Source organism: Centroberyx gerrardi, chromosome 3 (genome assembly GCF_048128805.1).
Source record: "Centroberyx gerrardi isolate f3 chromosome 3, fCenGer3.hap1.cur.20231027, whole genome shotgun sequence".
In the NCBI taxonomy this organism is placed as follows: Eukaryota; Metazoa; Chordata; class Actinopteri; order Beryciformes; family Berycidae; genus Centroberyx; species Centroberyx gerrardi.
Window position 1 is genome coordinate 2,901,652 of NC_135999.1, and position 21,895 is coordinate 2,923,546.

The 21,895-nt window shown below is 43.6% G+C and overlaps 1 protein-coding gene across 2 annotated transcripts in view; it reads right to left on the reverse strand.

Annotated features, from left to right (window-relative positions):
• Positions 1-21,895, reverse strand: part of LOC139913227 (phospholipid-transporting ATPase ABCA1) — a 49,191-nt gene that overhangs the window by 18,753 nt on the left and 8,543 nt on the right. For both annotated transcript variants that reach the window (XM_071901208.2, XM_071901207.2), the window contains exons 4-11: positions 20,347-20,488; positions 20,098-20,216; positions 14,772-14,893; positions 11,647-11,838; positions 8,938-9,027; positions 2,203-2,446; positions 1,443-1,582; positions 1,203-1,319 (exon numbers count right to left, since the gene is read on the reverse strand). In XM_071901208.2, the coding sequence (XP_071757309.1) occupies positions 1,203-1,319; positions 1,443-1,582; positions 2,203-2,446; positions 8,938-9,027; positions 11,647-11,838; positions 14,772-14,893; positions 20,098-20,216; positions 20,347-20,488 (1,166 nt within the window). The remainder of the gene's footprint in view (positions 1-1,202; positions 1,320-1,442; positions 1,583-2,202; positions 2,447-8,937; positions 9,028-11,646; positions 11,839-14,771; positions 14,894-20,097; positions 20,217-20,346; positions 20,489-21,895) is intronic.

The window sequence follows — 21,895 nt, forward strand, 5'->3', positions numbered from 1 at the left end:
TGTTTATCAGTCGGTCTGATTTTCTGTCTCTCTCTCCTCCGTGTTTACACAAAAAAAGGCACCAGCCAGTACAACAGATTGATTTCTAAGCAAGTGCCAGAAAAACACTAGAGTATTGATGTTTAATTTAATCGGTCTGCGTCTGCCTCTGTCCTCTGTCTCCATCGCCGTCTACCTGGTGGATCCCCCTGGAACCACTGGACCAAATCCATCAACATGTACTGTCTCGCATGAGCGAAACGTAGCGTCTTGTTGTGGGATCCAGGCTCATTCAGACTTGTTACTGTCGCTTCCGCCCCCACAGACGTAAGGCCATGACCAATTCTGGGTGCCGACCCCTAGCTTTAGAAACCGGACGGTCCTCCCTTTGGCGAGTCACGTCAGACACATAATTATACTCTAGTCATGGAGACGCACAGATTACTATCTTTAAACTCCCATCTAGACAGGGACAGGAACATTATGGAGTGCACAGCTCTGATATCTGTGTGTGTGTGTGTGTGTGTGTGTGTGTGTGTGTGTGTGTGTATGTGGGGGGGGGACATTATCTAACATGAACATTATTAGTTCCCATGCTGAGGACGGGTTTTCCCGATAGCAAGTTACTTTGGTGTTTGTTGTGCCAATGTCATGCTTTCCTTTGAAGGGAAGGGTTGCTCGCTATGCTGGTTGTCACTAAAGGGCATTTTATTGCCCACAGATTTGAACCTTATGTGACTTTATTCTCAGTAAGAGATGTGGTTGCTTTTTGATGTTTTTTTAATCATGTTTGCACTGTGGGTTGCATCATTGAAAGAAATGTGGTCTGTAAATAAATTTGATTTGATTTATTCTTTACCTCAGGCGCCTTCCAGTAAGCATTTAATGGACAGCAATGTACAAGAGGTGGCCAAGTTAAATGTCATTTTCACAATATGATATTATGCCAAGGTAAAAAATCATATTAAAACAGCATTGGAAACTGTTTTGAACTGATATCAGAAAGATATTTAGGTCCTGATTTCACAAAACGATGAAGGTAGCAGCTAGAATTAAGTGATCAGATCCATCTTTTTGTCTCTCTGTCTGTGTGTATGTGTGAGTTTGTATCTTCCTGTGGCTACATGCTCACACCTGTAGGTACACTAAGCATGTGTATACATACACAAGGTGAATGTGTTCATGTGTAGGTGTGTGTGTGTGTATCAGTGTGGCCCACTCACCCTAACTAAGTCCATCTCCTCGCTGCTCTCCATGAAGTTCCAGACTTTGGGCCTCATCTCCTCCCACATCCCTCCTAGGTCCCTCAGCACACCCAGCTCCTGGAAGGTCTTATTCACCTGGAACACACACACACACACACACACACACACACAGAGGGACGTCAGTCTCATATAATGGCAGCCCAGTGGCCTGATGTGTTTCTGTTGGGTAGTTGTTGACATGAGAAAGGGCCGCTGTACCTCATGGATGATCCTCTGTGTTGCCGGGGTATCCGGGGTGTAGAGGATCTTCCCCATCAGCAGAGGCTTCAGAGCTCTCCAGATCATCCTGGAAACGGGGCTGGACTCCAGGCTCCGCATCATGTTGTTACAGTAGGGAGCTGGACAGGGAGAGCAAGGTAAACCCCAATGAATACACAGCCACTCTGAAGCATGAGCCCTCTCTCTCTCCTATGGTGAAGACTTATAAAGTGTACAGTAGTCTATTGCTGAGATGTTTTGTTGTACTGTGTCATGGTTTGATGTGGTTCTGTGTATTGTGGTGTTTTCAACTCTGCCTGCAACTAAGATATCTCCTGGTGGGACAATAAAAGATAATGTGAATGTAAATTTTGCTTTTATGGCATCATTTGATCTTTTTAATTATTTAAGAGGCTTTTTTACAACATGCAATGAAAATTAGCAGTTTGAAATGTGGAAATTGCAGCTGAAAGTCAGCTTGCCTGTTTAAAATTGTCGTCCCAGTGATATATAATTCTGATTAAGTGAAGTGGGAGAATAAAGTGTGACAATAAAGATAATGTGGGACAATAAAGATAAAATTAATGTTGCTTTTTATTGTACATTTTCCAGTAATGGATAGGCAATCGCACCATCAGGTCTTTTTAATGTCATGCGCAGGGTAAACTTGAGAATTAGCAGTTCGATCACCTTTGATCGATAAATCTGATAAAAGTCAAAGTAAGGAGATCCATGGGATCCGATAGCTTTGGATACTCACTGGAGGAGTTGTCGTAAACGGAGACGGGCTCGCTGTCGCTGTCGTTGCCGTGGTTTCCGAACAGGGCCTTGTAGTTGTTGTCTTCGTACCAGTTGAGAGACTTGATCTTGAGGCCGCCTCCCTCGGGGTGTCCGCAGACGATACGCGACACGGCCTGGTACATCTGGTTAGGAGAGCCCGTGGCGTTGGCAGTCAGATACTGGATCTCCTTACGCATATCCTTCCAGCTCTTCATACTGGCGAGCTGAGGGGGAGACACACACAAACATACACAGAAATGTTAGCATAACGTTGGTTTGGTGGATAGCCATAGGTATCTCCTTCCAAGTCTTCATACTGGTAAGCCAGGGGAATACGGACACACACAAACACACACGCACACAAATTCATAGCTGGTAATCTTTTCATTGGAAAAACATCAGGGCTTACAGCAGGACAGAGTGAGCGATTGTGGGATTGAGAATCATACAAATCGTCCAAGAGAGAAATCAAAACATCTACTTTTTTAATGTTGATTTACTTAGGTGTTGTGCTTGTTGTGTTGTGTGTGTTGCACACATAAAGATATTAGCATAATGCTGGCTGTTCATATCTCCTTATACAAGCGCTTGTGGGATGGTAAATAGCCTTAAAACATTCATACAGTCAAATTCTAGGATGTGGGGTTGGGTAATGTCTTTTGTCGTGTCATTTATGAATACAGGAGGTTTAAGCAACATGGATTAAGAATACTGTTCTAAAGGAGATCTCTAAAAAAAAACATTTCAGTCCCACCTTAAGCAGATCCATGTCTGCAAAACGAGTTCTGAATGATATCAACATCTCTGTCTGGCCTCTCTGTGCTGTATGTGTGTGTGCTGAATGTATGTCATATCTGCCCCATGTGTCATCACACCAATGTTCACACTTGCTCTGTACATGTCCTCTAGGGAAGCTCACAAGTGTCATATATCACAACATGTGAGACGTGTGAGAAAGCGTGTATGCTGTATGTGTGTACATCTGTAAGTTCATATCATCTATCATAACAGGCAGCATATGAGACCGTTTACATGAAGTGTGTGTGTGTGTGTGTGTGTGTGTGTGTGTGTGGTTGTGTGTGTGTGTATGAAGCTCTAGGTTTGAAGCTATTAAAGGTTGTCGTCTGCACTATGAGTGGTATTCCAAGCTGATTCTTCCAAGTGTTGTGCTGCAGGGGGGAAACACTTAGTTCTTAGTCGCCTGCCTGACCAAGATAAATTTAGCTGCTGTTCTCTGCACTATCTCCCTCCCTGTGTGTGTGTGTGTGTGTGTGTGTGTGTGCATTTGCATGTCCCTCTAACATGGGAGGCCAGATAACATGTAACACCCAGTCTGACGCTTTAAAAACACACCACTGCTCTATGAGTAAAAAAGAAACATGATGCTGCACTTTTCTTGGTCGTTAAAACCCAAATTCTCCAAAAACGTCCTCTGTCTTATTATCGAAACACTCCCTGTTGTCTCTCGTCCTTTCTCGTTTTTTTCTTCTCTTTTTTCCTCTCATTCCATTCATTCATTACCTTTTCTTATCAATAATCATATAGCCCAGTATTCAAAAAGTTGAACAAGTACTTTGCAAGTCGCCACTGTGTGCAACTGTGTCTTTGTCCAACAATACTGCTGGAGGCAGTACAGTACTGCTCTCTTGTTTCATATCATAATACAAAACTCCTACACCGCTGCTCTCAGCCATTATTAACAATCCTTCTATGGTCCAGTATTCTTTAGTGGCGTCGTCAGAAATTACAGATAAAATCCCAATTGTCTCTTTATTTGTGAAATAGTACTAAACAATAGCAGTGTTTCCATTCAAGTATATTTTTTAAATTAAGATGTATGGAATTACAGAATGTAAGTCTCCATCGTGGTTGTATGGCCATTAACTAATGCACTAAAATGTGTGGCCAAATGTGTGGCAAGTGTATTTCTTTGTTTCCATCTTCAGATGAAATATGGCCAACATTAACTGATACTAAGTAACAATAACAACTTGATAAAACTTAATCGAGTCTTGAAAGGCTTTCCATTTTTCTCCCGTTTTTTCTGATGTTCAGGAAGCCTGTTAATTTGCTTCAACCCAGTTGACGGACACACACCTACTTTGTTTTAATTTAAGTTTTTGCACCATTTCAAAAGTTTGCTTAAAATTTGCTTGACATATGGATGAAAACAGCTACTGAAACATAAAATTCTGCCTCCTTGCTTATCATTATCAAAAAACAAAACAGCTCCCGACACCTGCTTCCTTGATGTTATATCAACAGTCATGTGCAACATTACGTCAGGCTGCAGGCTCTGAGAGCAGGGAGTTCACTCCGGTTCGCACAGGGGTTACTACAGGTCAAGTGACAAGTCACCACAAGTTCCCTATTAAAGTCTCCAAACTGGTCAACGGCACATACTTGTGTCATCAACTCGTGATCGGGCGAGAATGAAAGGAGGGATTTTTGTCTTAGGGCGTAAAACAAAGAAAGGGTGGAAGAAGAGGGAGATTGTGTTTCAGAAAGAAGAAGAAAGAAAGAGAAAGTATATTAGCTATGCTGCTCGTCTGTGTGTGAGAAAGCTTGTAACAGAACGGGAGGTGGAAATGAGAAGAGGGGGGAGGAAGGCGAGAGAACAAAGAGAGGTTACTATCGGTCGTTCCTCTAATAGGCGAGCCTCTGCAGACTACGCAAGTAGCTGACTATTATACTGACAAATGTCAACGAGCACACACACACACACATAGACAGAGACTCAGACAAACACACACCTGCACACAGATGCAGGTACAACACAAAACGTCTCATATTTCCCCCTTTTAAGGTTACATTTTAACTATGTGTTCTCATCATGACACCATGCACACACACAGTTCATCACATTTGGCCATTTTATTGCTAAAACCATCCGTCTTTCTCAGATGAAGTCACATTTATCTCTGTCTTCTCTGTGTTATTTCCAGTGAAATGGGTTTTTTTCTATCCACAGCGAGTCAGAGTATACGCTTTCACCTAATTCTCATTTTCTCTGTTTTCTCACGGCCTTGTTCTGCCCGGCAACAAGAGATTCAACACTGTTTTCCAACAAAGAGAAAGTGAGCCTGAGTGAACTGTTGCTTCTCAGATCACACACACACACACACACACACACACACACCCTCAGATCACTCTGTGTGAGGTTAGTTTGCAGCTGAGCTTAAAACCACATGAAATTGTCATATGCTTTCCTGCTCTCTCACACACAAAGAACTAGGTGTGATAGAGCACGCACGTGCGCGTGTATGTGTGTGTGTGTACATGCGCGTGCACATGTTGTGTTTGCACAGACTGGATGCATATCTAGGTCTTTGTGTGGGTGTTTGTAATGTGTACGTGTCTGTGTGCATTTATGCATTAAATAGGTCTTAGTGTGTGTGTGTGTGTGTGTCTGTGTGTGAGTGTGTACACATACATATGTACTTGTAAATGTGTGTGACTTCTTCTCTCATTTCCATTGCCGAGGGCTACAGTAGCTGTGAAAACAGAGCAATGACCGACAGAAACCTCGATTGCCGTCTTCGCACTTCTGTTCTGTTCTGGCGTCAAACGCTCACACACACAAGGACCGATGTCTGCTCATTTGGGTGTTATTAGATTAGGTGTTGTGTGTGTGTTTGTGTGTGTGTGTTGCTTGTCTGATATGACCCTCTGATGATGATCTACCTCTGCCTGACAGTAAAGTGCGTGTCTCCTTGCTTGCTTGGTATCACCCAGAGGTGCATCTGGCTCTGCCTGCCAAAAAAGAGTGTGTGTGTGGTTTAAGTCGGTATGTGTGCCATTCCCCTAGAGGCAAGACTTCCATGTTAACAGGGGTGACTAGGTGAGTAACACACACACACACACACGCACACACACACACACACACACACACACAGGCTGGCAGGCGAGGCGAGGCGAGGCGGCTCGTCCCAGAATAACCTCGTGTGGCGGAGCTTGTATGGAGGTTACTAGAGTTCACATTTCCACTCTGCTAGCCTCGGAGCTATTCAAGCCCAGCAGCTCAGGGCCAATAATACATTCTTATCACCAAATCATAGATTTAAAGTGCATCTAAACCAGGCTCTGACTAGATTATTATACTTTCAGTAGAATGAGTTTGTGTGGAGGTTACTAGAGTTCACATCTCTCTGCCAGTGTAACACCTATTCTATTAAGTAATCAACACAATCTGCTCAAGCTAAAGCAATACAGAGCTTGTATACTGTAGAATATTTATAATTAGCATGTAAGAAGAGCCTTACAGTTGACTATAAAGGAGGGTGAAGTATTTATTGCAGCTGAAAAGGATAAAATAATAGAACTGTGTATCATGACCTAGCAAACTGTAAATGTATCTGACAACTAATAGAAGATGCTGAGTTTAGAGGCGTGCATCGATCTGCCGTGCGGATATCAGGTTGTAGATTTCTCCATGATGCTAGTGATCGGGTTTTGGAGCGGAGGTTACTAGAGTTTATTTACACTCTCCCCGCCTCGCACTTTGCTTAGCAACTGCTTAAGCTGCTTACGGCAAACAATACAAAGAAGATAAATGTTACTTATGATTCCGAGAAGCAAAATCAGCATAAACAAATTGGAAAAGAACATGTAGAGTAGATGACTGTTTTGCCCTGTGAGGGGAGGTTACTAGAGTTCGCGGACACTTGCAGCCAGTGTGTTGCCGCTCTAAAATTAGACATTAATGACCACTTTTCTCTCATTTACCACTGAACTTAATGAAGGCCTTTGGATAAGTTGTTGTAATAGCCTGGGAATGAGCGGGAGTCCAGATTATTAGAGCTGAAATCTCCTCTCTGCCAGCCTCCTGAGCTGAACAACATAATCTGCTTACAGACAGACAGAAGGGTTAAGGGAAATACTGCGAGTGATTAGGATCTAACAACAATAATGCACTGGACTGTGGATGGCTGTTTAACACTATTGACAAGCATAAATGGACAAAGATGTGTGACCTTTCATTTTGCATACACCTATCGGCTGCAGTTTGCCAATGTGCCAAAGAGCCGGTTACTATAGTTCATTCCTCCACCATGCCAGGCTCACACCTATTTCTTATCATGCATAGCTTACCAAAGCAGCTTAGGGCAAACAATACACGGAACAAATACACCTCAACTCGTTTCTAATGAGACTATTATGAAATAACTGCAATGTTGTTTGGTGTTTTCTTTTTCTTACTTGAATTGAAACTTTGCCTGGTGAACTTCAACACTAAAAATGCCCATCCTATCTAGTCATTTAATCTAGTATTGAATCTTTACATCTTATATTTCTTAAAACAAGTGAACCCATGTGAAAACGAGTCGTTTCTTCACTCCTGAAAAACTGACACTTTGGAAATAGATTATCACGGTTGGTTTTTGCCCACCAACAGTGATAAGCCCTGGATTGGAACCCAGGCTGTGTTCTGATACCACAGATAATTACTCGCTTGGCAGTTAGAGGTTACATAAGTTCATTTCTCATTTCTGCCAGCCTCATACCTCATCTACCAACTGGCCAAGAAAACCAACATAATCTGCTTGAGACAAAATAATACATGCTCAAGAGAAGTGATTTGATTGATTAACCTCTGTTAGCAATGCTTTAATCAGTGATTAGTAAATGTTCTACAAGTGAATTCACCAGTGAGAGTTAAAATGTGATATTTTGTCATATTACATACTTCATGTGTTCATGCTCATTAATCATTTGCTCCTCGCACAGTACCAAGCAAAGCAAAATTGATATGACACACAGCTGCTTAGATGGACAGCGTATGGCAAACGGCATCTCACACACACACACTCACACACAGCTGAGGCGTTATATTTCGCCAACTCGGCAGCGCAGACGCTTCAGAACAGGGGTTGTAATGGGGGTTGGGGATTGGGGTGAGTGTGTGTGTGTGTGTGTGTGTGTGCAGTCTGGTGACAGCAGGATCTACTGTACCTCTCTAGTCTCTGCTAAGTCACTGACTGCTGCTTCTCTCCTTTCTCGCTACATTCCGCTGATATTGAGTTACATTAGCTTAGACCAGGCATGTGTGTGTGTGTGTGTGTGTGTGTTCATTTCCTGTGCGCACGTGTATGCGCATAGTTTCCTGTGTGTGTGTTAAGTGTGAGACATTGCAGACAGTGCAAATATGTTGGCTGACTACGACTCCTCTGCTACTGTTTCTATCATAATAAACAACGGAAACATTTCAGAATCTAAACTATTTCCTCTTATCTAAGCTCTTTGACAGAGAGGAAAAAATTCCAAGCCGTAAGCATTGGTACTCAAAACTGTTTTTTCTTCTGTGACATTTAGCTTTTGCTTAAAGCAATTATTTATAATGGGTCCAAGTGGGAGAAATGGGAGCCATGGTCGTGTTTCTGACATTGGCTGTAATGGTGTGATCTGTCACCTTTATGCAGGAAGGCATTTCGAGCAGAAGCAGGTGTTATGTGTGGGGCAGAATGTGCTTTGTTTGGCTTCAAGTGTGTGTGTGTGTGTGTGTGTGTGTGTGTGTGTGAAATAACTTCAGTGAGATTCTACTGATTCTAGTAAGAAAGAGATTGATTTTATTCGGAAACATTAGCATTGAAGAGTGAACTTTGGAAACAAATACTTGAGTAGTCCTGTTTGTATGTGTATTAACGTGTGTGGTTTGTGTGATGTGTGATGTGTGTATGTGTGTGTGTGTGTGTGTGTGTGGTGGGGTTATACATACCTCCACGGCCAGTGCACCCAGGCTCTCCAGAAGACTATCAGTTGCGGCCGAGACCTCCTGGACGACCTTGGGATCCGACCTCACATCCTTCTGTTAGAGAGAGAGAGCCATTAGAGGATCATCACTGAACGTACCTTAAAGTCGAGATGAAACGGCATTTGGAGAGTATCTAACTTCCGTATCGTGACGTATTTCCGAGTGAAACAGGAAAGACAGGCGGGACATAACGTTGGGAGGAATTTGATTTGAACGTTGAAAAGTGGGCGTGTCATAACACCCGAAGACACACCGAAGTACCGTGCTGCTGCTAGCTAGCTAACTAATGAATCTTAGCTCTGTGCGCTAAAAGTTGAAGATTGATTGATGGGTGGATGTCATGATATTATTGGTTGAAATTAGTTACGGGCATGCTTACGTAAGCACATGGCATATTTTGTTTTACAGGAAGAAAACATGATTGAATTTTGATATAAGAATACAATGAAATTGATTTTGGGTATTTTTTTTGGCATATATTGTTAAATAGGTGCACAGTATGACCGGGGATGTGATCTAAAAGGGTTAAAAAGGCATTTTTCATTTCATCTCGTCTTTAACTTCACACAGAGACAGAGCGAGGCGAGATGGGAGAAAAGATGAAGCAGAAAGAGAGGTGGGACAGAAGGAAGGAAGAGAAAGGACAGCGGGGTCAAAGGTGAGGGAGGTGAGGGGAGCTGAGAAAGAACGACAGGTCAAAGTGGCTTTGACCTTCCATGTTCCTGTCAGTCAGACTCCTGTGTGTGTGTGTGTGTGTGTGTGTGTGTGTGTGTGTGTGTGTGTGTGTGTTCACGTCTATCACACTAAGCTGTCAGCTGCTGGAATGTCCAACACTTGACAAAGCACAGGTGTTGCTAAAGACAGAACAGCCCTCTAGGAAAGAGATGGCTTTCTAACACATTCTCTCTCTCTTTCTCTCTCATTTGCTTGCTTGTTTTTCTCTCTGTCTCTTTTCCCTTCTTCTTCTTCTTTTTCTTCTTCTTCTTCTTCTTCTTCTTCTTCTTCTTCTTCTTCTTCTTCTTCTTCTTCTCTCTTTTCACTCACTCCCCCACCACCCCACCTCCACAACCTCAACACATACACACAGATTGGTAATAGCAGTGAAAGTTGACTTGTGCAAGAGTTTTTGACCTCCCTTTTTACCCAATTTAATTTCAAGCAGGAATTTCCATTCTTACATCTGAATTTGTCAATATTTTGCAATTAATTTGCTAAAAAGAACAAGATGTTTTATTGGGTGAATCAGCTCCACAATGAGCCAGAAACGTTGATTAAAGCTGATTTAATTCACAGGCAGAGAGACAGTTGACTGGTTTCTCTTATCTCTTCAATAGCAAAACAGCGAGTTCAAAGCTTCTGGCTAACAAACACAATGACTATACATATTTTATAAAAGTAATGACCTTAGAATACCCTTCTCTTCCCTTATCTGTTTCTCCCTCTCCACACTGTAAAGACTGAACACAATGTTCTGCTCACCTCTTGCCAACATTCACCATCGTGACTCACATGTAGGTCAGAAGTTTTATGGGAAGGGGGTAGGGTGTTGGGGGGGGGGGTGTACAGGAGTTATTAAAGTCAGGGGAGAGGTGACGCGGGACAAAGGGAGGAGAGAGGATGAGAAGAGGTGCGAAAAGGGGAAAGAGTGATGGAAGGAGGAGAGGAGGTGGTTTGGTAGAGAGCAGCGGGGGTGAGGGATCGGGAGTGAACTTTTGTGCGATTAATATGGGGGTCTGACTTGGGCCGTCCAAACCAGCAGAGCTGTACGGGCAGCGATTTCCTAGCTCCCTTTGTCTCTTGTCACATAACATTAGTGTCAGAGTCAATGGCTCCCATTGTCTAGGCACTGCAGTGAGACTTGAAAAGGCAATCACAACAAGTCTATGAACTGTAGAGGCAGCCGTCCATCATGTGGATGTGCGTGCGTGTTCCCTTGTGCGCGCGTGTGTGTGTGCGCGCGTGTGTGCTTGTGCATGATATTCCCGCTCATATTGTATAAGAATGCGGTCGTTCTAAATGGGAGCAGTGTCTGATTATTCAACTCATCTGTGAAATATTCTGTAAACACCGGAGTCGCTGAAAGGAATACAGTGTTGGAAGCAGATAATAGCCATGGTCCCCAAATGTTTCTGCCTGTCAACTCTGAACAGACACGCTGTTGTTGCCAGATGACCGTCCCCCGAGTGGGATAATAAACATTGGGATTTCTGACAGAAATATGTGTTAAGACAGATCCCTTACTAGCACGGACGACCTGGTTTGGGGGAGCTACTTTACAGCGCCATTTTCTCAAGTCAACACCATTTTCAACTTCTTGGAGGACACCCAAAGATCTGCTGACTCTGCCAAGCCTGATGCTTTCCTGGCAGTAACAGTAAGGCAACAGGCACAGGGTGAGGGGATGTGGGAAGTGGTCCATGATGATACAATGAAATGTTTGGTTCTGGGTCAAACAGGAAGGGAATGTGATCTGGGTTTAGTCTACTGGTCCTGTCCTGGTGAAATGTGTCAAGAAAATTATGCAATATGGGAGTGAAAATGTCAGCTTGACCTGGATTTCCGGGATGACTGATTGACTCACAGGATGTCAACAGACATAGATAGGTTAGGTAAAACCTAATTTTCCAGAAACCATACCCAGACAGTAACTCAACTTTTGACAGACAGACTCACCCGTATGGGTTTGAGGAAGTCCAAGTTGGACAGAAAGTGGCTCTGGGCCTTGTCCAGCCAATCACTGGAGGAGTTGCAGATGATCTCCTGCGTGAGTTGGGACACGTTGCTGTCGGCGATGTGGACGAACTCTTCCAGGGACGTGGCGTTGCAGAGGTCTCTGAGGTGGAAGCCGAAACCTTTAGTCAGGACCTGGAGAGGGAGAGAGAGAGATTAGAGGGGGAGAGAAGAAACACAAGATGGCGGGTCAGACAATACAGGGGTATTTTAGGGTATTTTATAATAGCAGCGCAGGTAAAACACTTCAGATAGGGGTTCGGATAAAGTAGAGAATAATGTAAGCACATCCCAGTCTCTTGGCTGGGTGTAAGGTATTTTGTGAGGACAAAACATGAGAGAAAAAACGTCTAGGTTTGTCTGACCATGACCTAGTTTGGTTCAAATGTTGTATCAATGTGACTCTGGTGGAAAAAATGACTGATGCTCATACCATGTGCTGGTGAAGTTGTGGGATTTGAGTCTGACTCATGACATTGTCATACAGCAACCTCTCCCACAAAACCATAAGGAAGCCCGATCCTAACTTTTATCTTGTGCTCGCTAAAATGCCTAACATGTCAAATATAAATGTCATAGTTGATATTAGTTACTCATTAAGAGGAGAATTCATTAAAACACCTCAGAGCCGGTGCTTTGGCAAACGTGCTCATCAAGTGTAATACAAAGATATAGGGGAGTGTTTTGACTTAATGCTTGAAAAACAGTCTCTGTGTCAAAGACTGCCTGGTTAAGTGATATTGCGTCAATACATGGCGAGTTTGGCCACAGGGACACGCTTTGCACGTCACGTCTCAACACCCAGTTCCCTTACTGGTCGTTCTTGAAACTTTTGGTTATGGCTCGTCCCAGAAGAGTTTGATTCCAAAAACTCACTGTAATAACAAAACAATGATGCTTAGAGAAAGATATTCTCTGCGCTATCAAGAGGGAAGGGAATGTGAAGAACGCCAAAGCTGCGCCTTGCCAAGGACATCTTAGATAAAAGTCTTTGACAAGCATTGACATCCAATAAAACTCAATTCCAAGAGATTCCTCTGGCTGTAATAAATTGTGTTTTTTTGTAACAATATTATCTTTTCTTTTTCATTTCTTCAGAATACACCTCACATTTCTTTCTCAAAAATAGGGTTAGGGTTAAACATTAACCATGAGCTATACCCTCCTGAGGATTTCTGCTCCCTGAGGAACACACAAACACACACACACACACACACACACACACACACACACACACACACACACACACACACACACACAGCTGCGGGCAGGGAGGCGGAATAACAAAGTGTCCTTTTCTGACACATCAGAGCATTCAGGACTGGACAGAGGCTCTGTTTTCTCTGACAGTGTCAAGATGTTCTTGAGACAGAGGACAGAGAGAGAAGGATGGCAAAAAACAAAGAGATAGAGAGAGACAGAGGGGGAGAGAGAGAGAGAGAGAGAGAGAGAGAGAGAGAGAGAGAGAGAGAGAGAGAGAGAGAGAGAGAGAGAAACAATTAGAGAGCGCAGGGGGAGTACGCTCTGCCTCATCCTCTAAATGTCCTTGACCAGTCAGTCTTATGTCATCATGTCTGTTTATCAGCCAGACTACATACATACACAAACACACACACACATTCACAGCTGGTAATCTTTTCATTGGAAAAACATCAGGGCTTACAGCGGTACACAGTGAGAGATTGGGGGATTGGGAATCATACTAATCGTCCGATAGAGAATTCATATTTTTTCCTCTGGGAGATTTTTGTGTTCATGTATTTGTTGTGTTTGTTTTCATGTGTCTCATAATGCTGGAATATAATCACGGAGCTAATGACAAATGTTACTGAACCTTTACATTTACTGGTCCCTATTAACAAAATTTCTCATCATTTATATGCTGACTGTGTCCACATCATATGGACAGCCTTGTGGCTTCTTATACCATATAGGAAAGAGGACTATATATAGACAGAAGGAGAGAATGACAGAGATAAAGAGAGAGACAGATCGGATCAGAATAGAAGAATATAGACAGAATAGAACTACCAGGTGTTACGTGTTTGTGTGTGTTTGTGAGTGTGTGTGAGCCCCTCTCTCTCTGCACGTGAGGGGAAACGGGGGAAGGGTGGAGGGAGGAGGGAAGAGTAGCCGCCACGTGACTCCCGTCCTCCAACCGAAAGAGTGATGCGAATGGAAGAGGAGGAGGAGGAGGAGGAGGAGGAGGAGAGAATCCTGCCGTGAAATAGATCAGCACGTCAGCTGGAAAAGGATCGATGCGCAGGCAAAGGCAAACAAAAGTATGAGCGAAGGTGATAGAAACGATGAAAAACAGAAGAATCGGGTTAAGATGGCGGAGGAGACGGAGAGGTGAGGGAGAGAAAATGAGGAGAAAATGAATCCTCTGGAGTTAAAAAAGAAAAAGGAAATGAAAATGAGAAGCAGAATCGGGTTTTTGCGGGGAAAAAGGATGGGGAACGGAGAGAGGGGAGAGGGTGTTTTGTTGCCCAACACCCACTACCATCCCACCCCCCACCCCCCACCCTCTATCCACCCACAGTGATTTTCCTGCTGGGTGTTAAGGGCTTAGCTGTGCCACAGCAGATCCTGTGGCCCAAACAGACACTGTCAAGCCAAGGTCATTGGATTTATGCACAAGCCGCTGTGGGCCGGAGAGCATGATGACTGTGAATGGACAAAAAAGAAAAAAAAGAAAACACTGTATACTCTATAATACTGTGCTGTAGTCTGCTTTGATGCTGCTGCAATATGAGCAGTCCACCTGTAATACCCTGCATTCAAATATGAATATGCTTGAAAGGGCATTCCCTTTTTTGTATTAGATATCACGGCATATACAGAGTGTAAAAACTACTATGGAACACCTAGATTAAAGCTACGATCCCTTATTGGTTTCACCCATTAAATCCACTCCATTTATGAAGGGGGACTGTGGATGGAGGGGAGGGGTTTTTAAACTTTGAGACATTTCGATGTGGATTGTGTATTTCTTTCTCGAACATGACCATATATGACAGGGTTTTTATTGGAAAACGCTTAGCAATTGTAATATTGAGTCAATGTACCTTCTCCAGGTTGACGTCAGCCTCCACTATCTGCCTCAGAGCGTGATGAGGAAGGGAGGCGTTGTGGTGCAGGAAGTGGGAGAGAGTCTCGTTGTCCCTCAAAAAGTCCTTCAGCTTGAAACCTGCAACACAGAGAAAGACAGACCACTAAACCATTAAATCCACTCTGGGAGGCAGAAATCCCATTAAAAAGACTAAGAAGTTTACTAGGTTATGTTCATGCCACTGATTGCACACATTTACTGGGGCATACAACAAGGTTCCCAGCTATACAGCAGCTATAATCGTATGTTCATGTATGAATAACTTTGCAAAGCCAAGAAGTGCTGGACGGAAACCAAGAACAGAAAAATATATCATTAAACTGAATCACTAATCCCAAATCAAATGATTTTACTGGACACTGATGACCTAAGATGTCAAAGCTTGTCACTTGAGTCCATCCACACACACACAGACACACACACACACACACACACACACACACACACACACACGCTGCCCTCTCTGCTCTGAGAGCGTATTGTACTTTTGCTGCATTCCAAGGAAGTCAAACCATTTCTGAAACTAGTTTGAGTCTGTGGTCACAAGCGCACACACACACACACACACACACACACACACACACACACACACACACGCACACACACAGAGACTGCTCTTTTCAGCTCTGAGTTTTGCACTCAGCCAAGGTTACTATAGGGCATTCCACTTTGGTCCAGATACTGGCCGACCTGTCTTTCTTTCTCTCTCTCTCTCTCTGCCTCTCTCACTCTCAAACTCCAGAGAACTAAGTGAAACTTGCTGAGAGGAATCATGCAAAGCGAACAGGAATAGCCGCCGCAGCCCCCGGACTGTTATTTTGTTTATGAACAAACTTCTCTGTGTCTGTTGTGTAAGTGCATGTTGTGATGTTGGCGTGACCTGATGCATCACGATTATTATTTTGCCCTGAAGAGCTCTATTCTGTTCTATTCTGCTCTAATCGACTCTACTCCAGTCTACTCTGTTCTACTCTAATCTACTCCACTCCACTCTAATCTACTCTAATGCTCTAATCTGATCTAATGTACTCTAACCTAATCTGATAAACTATACTCAAACCTAATCTACTCTGCTCTACTCTACTCTGCTCTACTCTACTCTCTGCGGGTTTGAGACGCCAAATTAAACGCTGCTAATGGAAGTTCTGAAATTGTAAATGGGCAGAATAAGAAAAAGGAAACTAATTATTAAGATATATGAAAATACAGTATGTGTTGCATATTACTAACCCTGCTGCAGCATAAAGAAACCTGTCACTGCATGGTGAAAAAATAAAATCTCTAATGACCGTATTTAGATGATTTACTTTTTCAGAATCTTCTCCTCCAGTGAACCTCTACCTCTGCTCTCCATCTATTACAGCTATCAGATGACACAAGACACACACACACACACACACACACACACACACACACACACAAACAGGAAACACTTTGCTGAACTGAACATCCCTTGGGAGGAAGTGAAAGAGAACAGTGTGTCTGTGTGTGTGTGTGCGAGAGAGAGAGAGCGAGAGAGAGAGCATGTCCGGTGTCTTCACCACTGTGCACTAGTGTATATAATATTTTTGTAAGCATCTGTGTGTTTCTACGTGTGCTCACACACACACACACACATACACACACACTCTCTCTCCGTGGGCCTCTGTGCATTCCTGTGTATAATTGTGCACCTGCGCCTTTCTGTGCGCGCGTGTGTGTGTGTGTGTGACCCCAGGCCTCAGGGGTGAACAACCGGGGAGTGCTAATGAGGTCTAATCAGCCTCCCTGCAGGAAACTACGGCTCCCATGGTGCATTGCAGCCGAGGGCCCTTGAGGATAGAAGGGATTGGATGGTAGAACACGGGAGCAAGTTAGGTTACACCTTACCTCGGTTAAAATGGAAAGTCTGGCAAAGGTCTGCAAGCACCTTCCTGTATTTTATCTTATCTGCCTTTGTTTGTGTGTGTGTGTGTGTGTATGCGTGTGTGTGTGTCTGTATTTGCACTACCTAAGTGGACTAAATCCCCTCCATTACCCTGGCCAGAGAGTTTGTTGAAGTTAGACCATGAACGAAGTGGCAGACCTAATCTGAGTGTGTGTGTGTGTGTGTGTGTGTGTGTGTGTGTGTGTCCTGCCAGTGTTCGTGCCAACTGGGTAAAAGGGAGAAGCTGGACTTATTGCTACACAAGTCTATACACGCTTCTGGTGGTGGTGATAGTGTATCCAGTTTAAAACAGTAATTACACCACACACCTCAACCAGCAACCAGCCTCAGCACTGGGCAAACTAGTCCACAAGCAGGCTGCGATCATTATGGAACAACATTTTCCCTGCTCTGCCATAGCCTGGCAACAGAACAACAGCCTGGTAAACTTAAGATGGCTGCCACACACAGTTTGGCACTAGAGAAAACGGCCTACAAAATGGCTGTGCGATGGGTGCGCTGCTCAACAGTGTTTTCTTGCAGAGAATCAGAGGGAAAAGAACTTGTTGGATTGAGTGTGTGAGAGTGTGTGTGTGTGTGTGTGTGTGTGTGTGTGTGTCGATGCAAACTTGTGTGCATTGTGTGCATTCAAGAAAACAGGACAGTGCAGTATGTTTCAGAAGCCTCCATTTTGAAAGAGCGGGCTCAGACGCATCAAGTGTCTGAATCAAATGGAGTCTTTTCAAGCAGCCAGCCAGATGAAATGTCAAGTTGGTGAAAGGCTAAAAATGTAAAATGTTCTCCTCTATTATGCAAATCCCCTTTCAGCCTCGCTCTTGTGAAAAGACAGGAGAAAGGAGAAAAAAAGAAAAACCTGTGGCACATAAAAAGATTCATCTTTGAGCATCACACCTTTGCGAATCTGTTCTTAAAATATCAATCCTTCCTCCATCCTCTTTTTGTCTCAGTTTGACATTTTGTCTGTTGATTCTCCTTCTTTCTTCTATCTGCTCTGTCATTCTGCACCACGTATTATCTAATAAAGCAGAAATGCATTAGATGTGCTCTTTAAAAAAAAAACCTATATCCTCTGTGATTTGTCTAGTTATCCATCTATCTGCTGTATTGGCGATAAGCTCACGTCTCCCTTTGACCCCCGCCCTCCCAATCCCCCTTTCTTGTCTCCGCAAAGCTCATTCGCTGACCCCGTCGATCGCTGAATTATTAACCGACACGTGACGGGCTCCGCTCTCTGCTGATCCACGCTGCTCCATGCTGTACAGCACAGGGAGCTTTTTCCTATAGCGTCACGCGGGAGTGATGTTTACTTTCTCCCGCATCGCACATTGCTGTCCTCCCTCTCCGTCAGACATCAGTTTATTCCCTCACGTGGATTGAGGAAAAAAAAGGGAACAGTGTATGTATGGGATTGAGCACTTATTAGACCGCTGTGCATTTAAAAATCAATGGTGATGGAGTGCACAGATGCACAAATGCCTTTTTATAAGAATGAAGAATACTGGTTAAAAAAAAAGTTTTCATTGCAATTAAGCTGGAATGACCCAAAGATAGCAGATAAGATGAAGATCCATCACTGGCCTCCACTTTACTAACACAAGAAGAGGAGGACATCTTCAGCATCACCAGCTAAAGCAATAGATGGGCTCATTATTATCACAGATCTAATGAAATGTTCCTTTAGCAAAACAAATAGACCAAACAAAACAACAACAATATCTAATTAGAGTCATTCATTCCACTCTAGTAATTAACAGGTCACTCGTTACATCACTGCTGTTTATTGCGGCAGCCTGTAATGCCCTTGCATATTTTATTAACCTGCATTTATTCTGCATTTTCTTTTTTTCCTGGTTGCCCTTATGCACATGCTAGGCTGGAAAAATACAGCCTGCTCACAGTGTGTCCCCTGTCTGAATAATGGGTATGGAATTGAAATGAAAATGCTCATCTTTGCGCAGCGTCTGTCTGTCTGCGTGACTTGTATTCAAGCAAAGGAAAAGCAACTGCTGTCCAGCACCGTCCTCTTTACTATTTTCAGGTTGGTCCCCGAGTTCGACTGAGTCAACACGGTGGAGACATCAACAAGCTGTTATTTTAGAAAGATGACCTTTCTCTGCTCCAAACCAGCCAAGGTCATGATGGTGAATCAGTCTGACTGGCCCCTCTCTCTCTCTCTCTCTCTCTCTGCCCCCCCTATCTCTCTCTCTCTCTCCCCTTGTCTCTATCTCCCTATCTCTCTGTCTCTCTTTCTCCCTCCCACTGTCTCTCTCTCCCCCTCTATCAAACTGTTGCTCCGTTAAACTTAATACTAATAATCTACACATCAAAATATCATAAAGCATCAAATCTTCACCAGTTTTGTATCTATATGCACAATGTGTGTATATTGGCAGCTGTTACAGGCAACACTTAAATGCATGACTAATTTAACGGTTTGAATAATGTGACAGACATTGCAGATAACTCGTAAAAATATGCAAGTAAAATTGATAGCAATAGCGTGCGCCACAGTTATCAGTGGTAGCCCGCATCTGATTGCAGCGTGTGTGTGTGTGATCTGTTGCCATAAACAGGAAGCAGCAGCATTACAACTCGGCAGACACACACACCAAGTTAAATAGCCATTTGCTACCAGATCTGTATCTTGATTTTCAGGGTGGTGCACAGTTTTCTACGTTTTTCCTGTCTTCTACCTCTACCCCATGGCACAAAATGACAGAGGGAGAGAAGCGCAACGCCCACTGGCCTCTGGGTGACGGGCCCCACCAGAGCTGGCAGGCAGTGATAAGGAAGGGGCAGGTTACACCCTCAACACTAGTCTGCAAAATGAAAGCTAAAGATTTATGGAATTTGTCCCGCTACACTGCAAAAATACTCTTAGCATACTGATCCGATATAAGTGACAAATACAGAGATGAATGGCCCTAACCCAACCTCCATTTTGTATTGACAGCACCATTTCAGGTAGCTGCATTGTTGGTGGGCTGAACAAAACTAAAAGCTGCTTCGTTTTCAGCAAGAGATTAAAAGATTATCAACCCAAATGAAATCAAATTTGAAGCTTATGTCAAAATCAGAATAATCCATCGAATTCCTGCGGAAAACAAGAATTTCACACGAGCCCAAATATTTTCTTCAACTGATATGAAGCACAGTAGCTGCTGCACTGAGCTACTGACACAGTAAACCCATGTGTGCAGGTGTGTATGAATGGATAGATAGATGAAATAATTGTTCTTTTCCGTTTGAGGGAGCAAGTGGACAAGGGCAAAAATGAATGAATCAATCAGTAGCAAATGGCCAAACGAACAAGGACACAATCAAACGAGTGAAAACCAAGTGGGAGTGTCCTTACCAGCAGTGTTCCTCTGCAGCTTCCTGAGGGCCCTCAACAGTCCCTTATAGCCCTCGAAGCTCTTATCGTTCTGACTGTACAGCAGGATCTTCTTAGCATCCATGAACAGACGGGAGATTCTGATGGGACCCACAGAGACCAGAGAGATACAGATTAGCTGAGAGAGACAACCAGTTTCACCACCAGTTGATCCTATCAAAGCAGTGCATTGGGTGACCAGTGAGTAAATATGAAGGCTGTGTTACTCACATAGAATCGTTGAAGTTTCCCACCACCCCGGGGCTCTCTCCGGGAGTGGGGTAGCGGAAGCAGGGGTTGTTGGCGTTACAGATGATGCCCTGCACCCAGGGCAGGGTACCCGCTGAGGGCATGGCCTTGTTGGGGAAATGGCCTGAAAAGGTAAGAGAGGGCACACAAACTTTTAAAGATAGTCTTAAAGCTAGGATCATGTCATCATGTACATTCTTGTAAATCAGAGGGGTAAAGTCTTTGTTGTGTAAAGGCTTTGTTTTTGTCTCATTAACTACTGGTTACTGTTATCCCACTGCACTCTACACCAAACAATCCTGACCCCTCAGAAGTGTTCCATTGTCAGGTCTTGTCTGTAAATAAGTGTCCCAGTTGACAACGGTAACACCAGTAAAGAGGCCTTTTGGTTAAACCCTTGAGAGTTCCTCTGTCCCAGAACCAGCGCTGCTGGACAGTGCAGAACAAACTCGCTAAGGGGGGCAACTGAAATTAGCTACGAGGCACATTTCTACTGGAGAGCATCTGAGAGAGTTGTTACAATGTAAAAATAAGATTGCAAACTAATTATAGCCCCCTTCCAACACACACACACACACACACACACCATCACCACCAGGCTGACCTGCCCAGAGTTTTTGCCGTAGGAGTCGATTTCATGAAGCCCTGACTTTATCTTTACTGCCGTCTCAACACTTATCAGCCAACTCCACTGCTACTGCTGCTGCAATTTACGGTAGCTAAAATCGCTATCACACTGAATAGATAAGTATTGATGGAGAGATAGGGGTTGACCCACTTGTTTAGAGGTCACTGGGTTTACTGGGTTGGGATGACTTGACATACAGTTTCACTTGTCACCAGTGCTTTTGTCCCAGGGCCTGGTTTCATGGTCAACAAAATGGTCGTGAACAATCTCAAAATGATTACATGCTTGACTGATTTGTGTGTATATGTGTGTGTGTGTGTGTGTGTGTGTGTGTGTGTGTGTGTGTGTGTGCAAGCATATGCCTGCACCAGCTTTTATGAAATCCCTTCCATGGAATTGATTAGCCTTATTTTATGCATGCTGTCAAACATATTTCAGGCTCAGACAATCAATAACGACTTCCTAGCTATCTACAGTACATCACCTATAACTTATAATGGAAGTGTATGAAATAAGGCGGCCAAAGCCATCCGAATTTACTACACTATGCCACACCTGACCTGCTGAACTGGTAAACCGCCCTCGTTAGGGAACTATATTGACAAGCTCACAGAGAAATATGGCAGCAGTACAAACCAATAACACCAACCTTTACGCCTGCCAACACCCCACCCCCCCGGAACCTGACCTGTTTCTTGACAGGGACGGTAAAACAAACGCTCCTTGAGATTGCACCGTAGGTATTTACTGTATGTGTTTGATTATGGAGATGGAGGGAGGTTCGATATCTCTGACCAGGGAGTGAACAAATCACTTTCTATTGATTTTTTTTCTTCAAATCAATAATTGGCATTTTGATTTGTTCCATGAGTTGACCACATGAAAATCGAATGGGCTTTTACC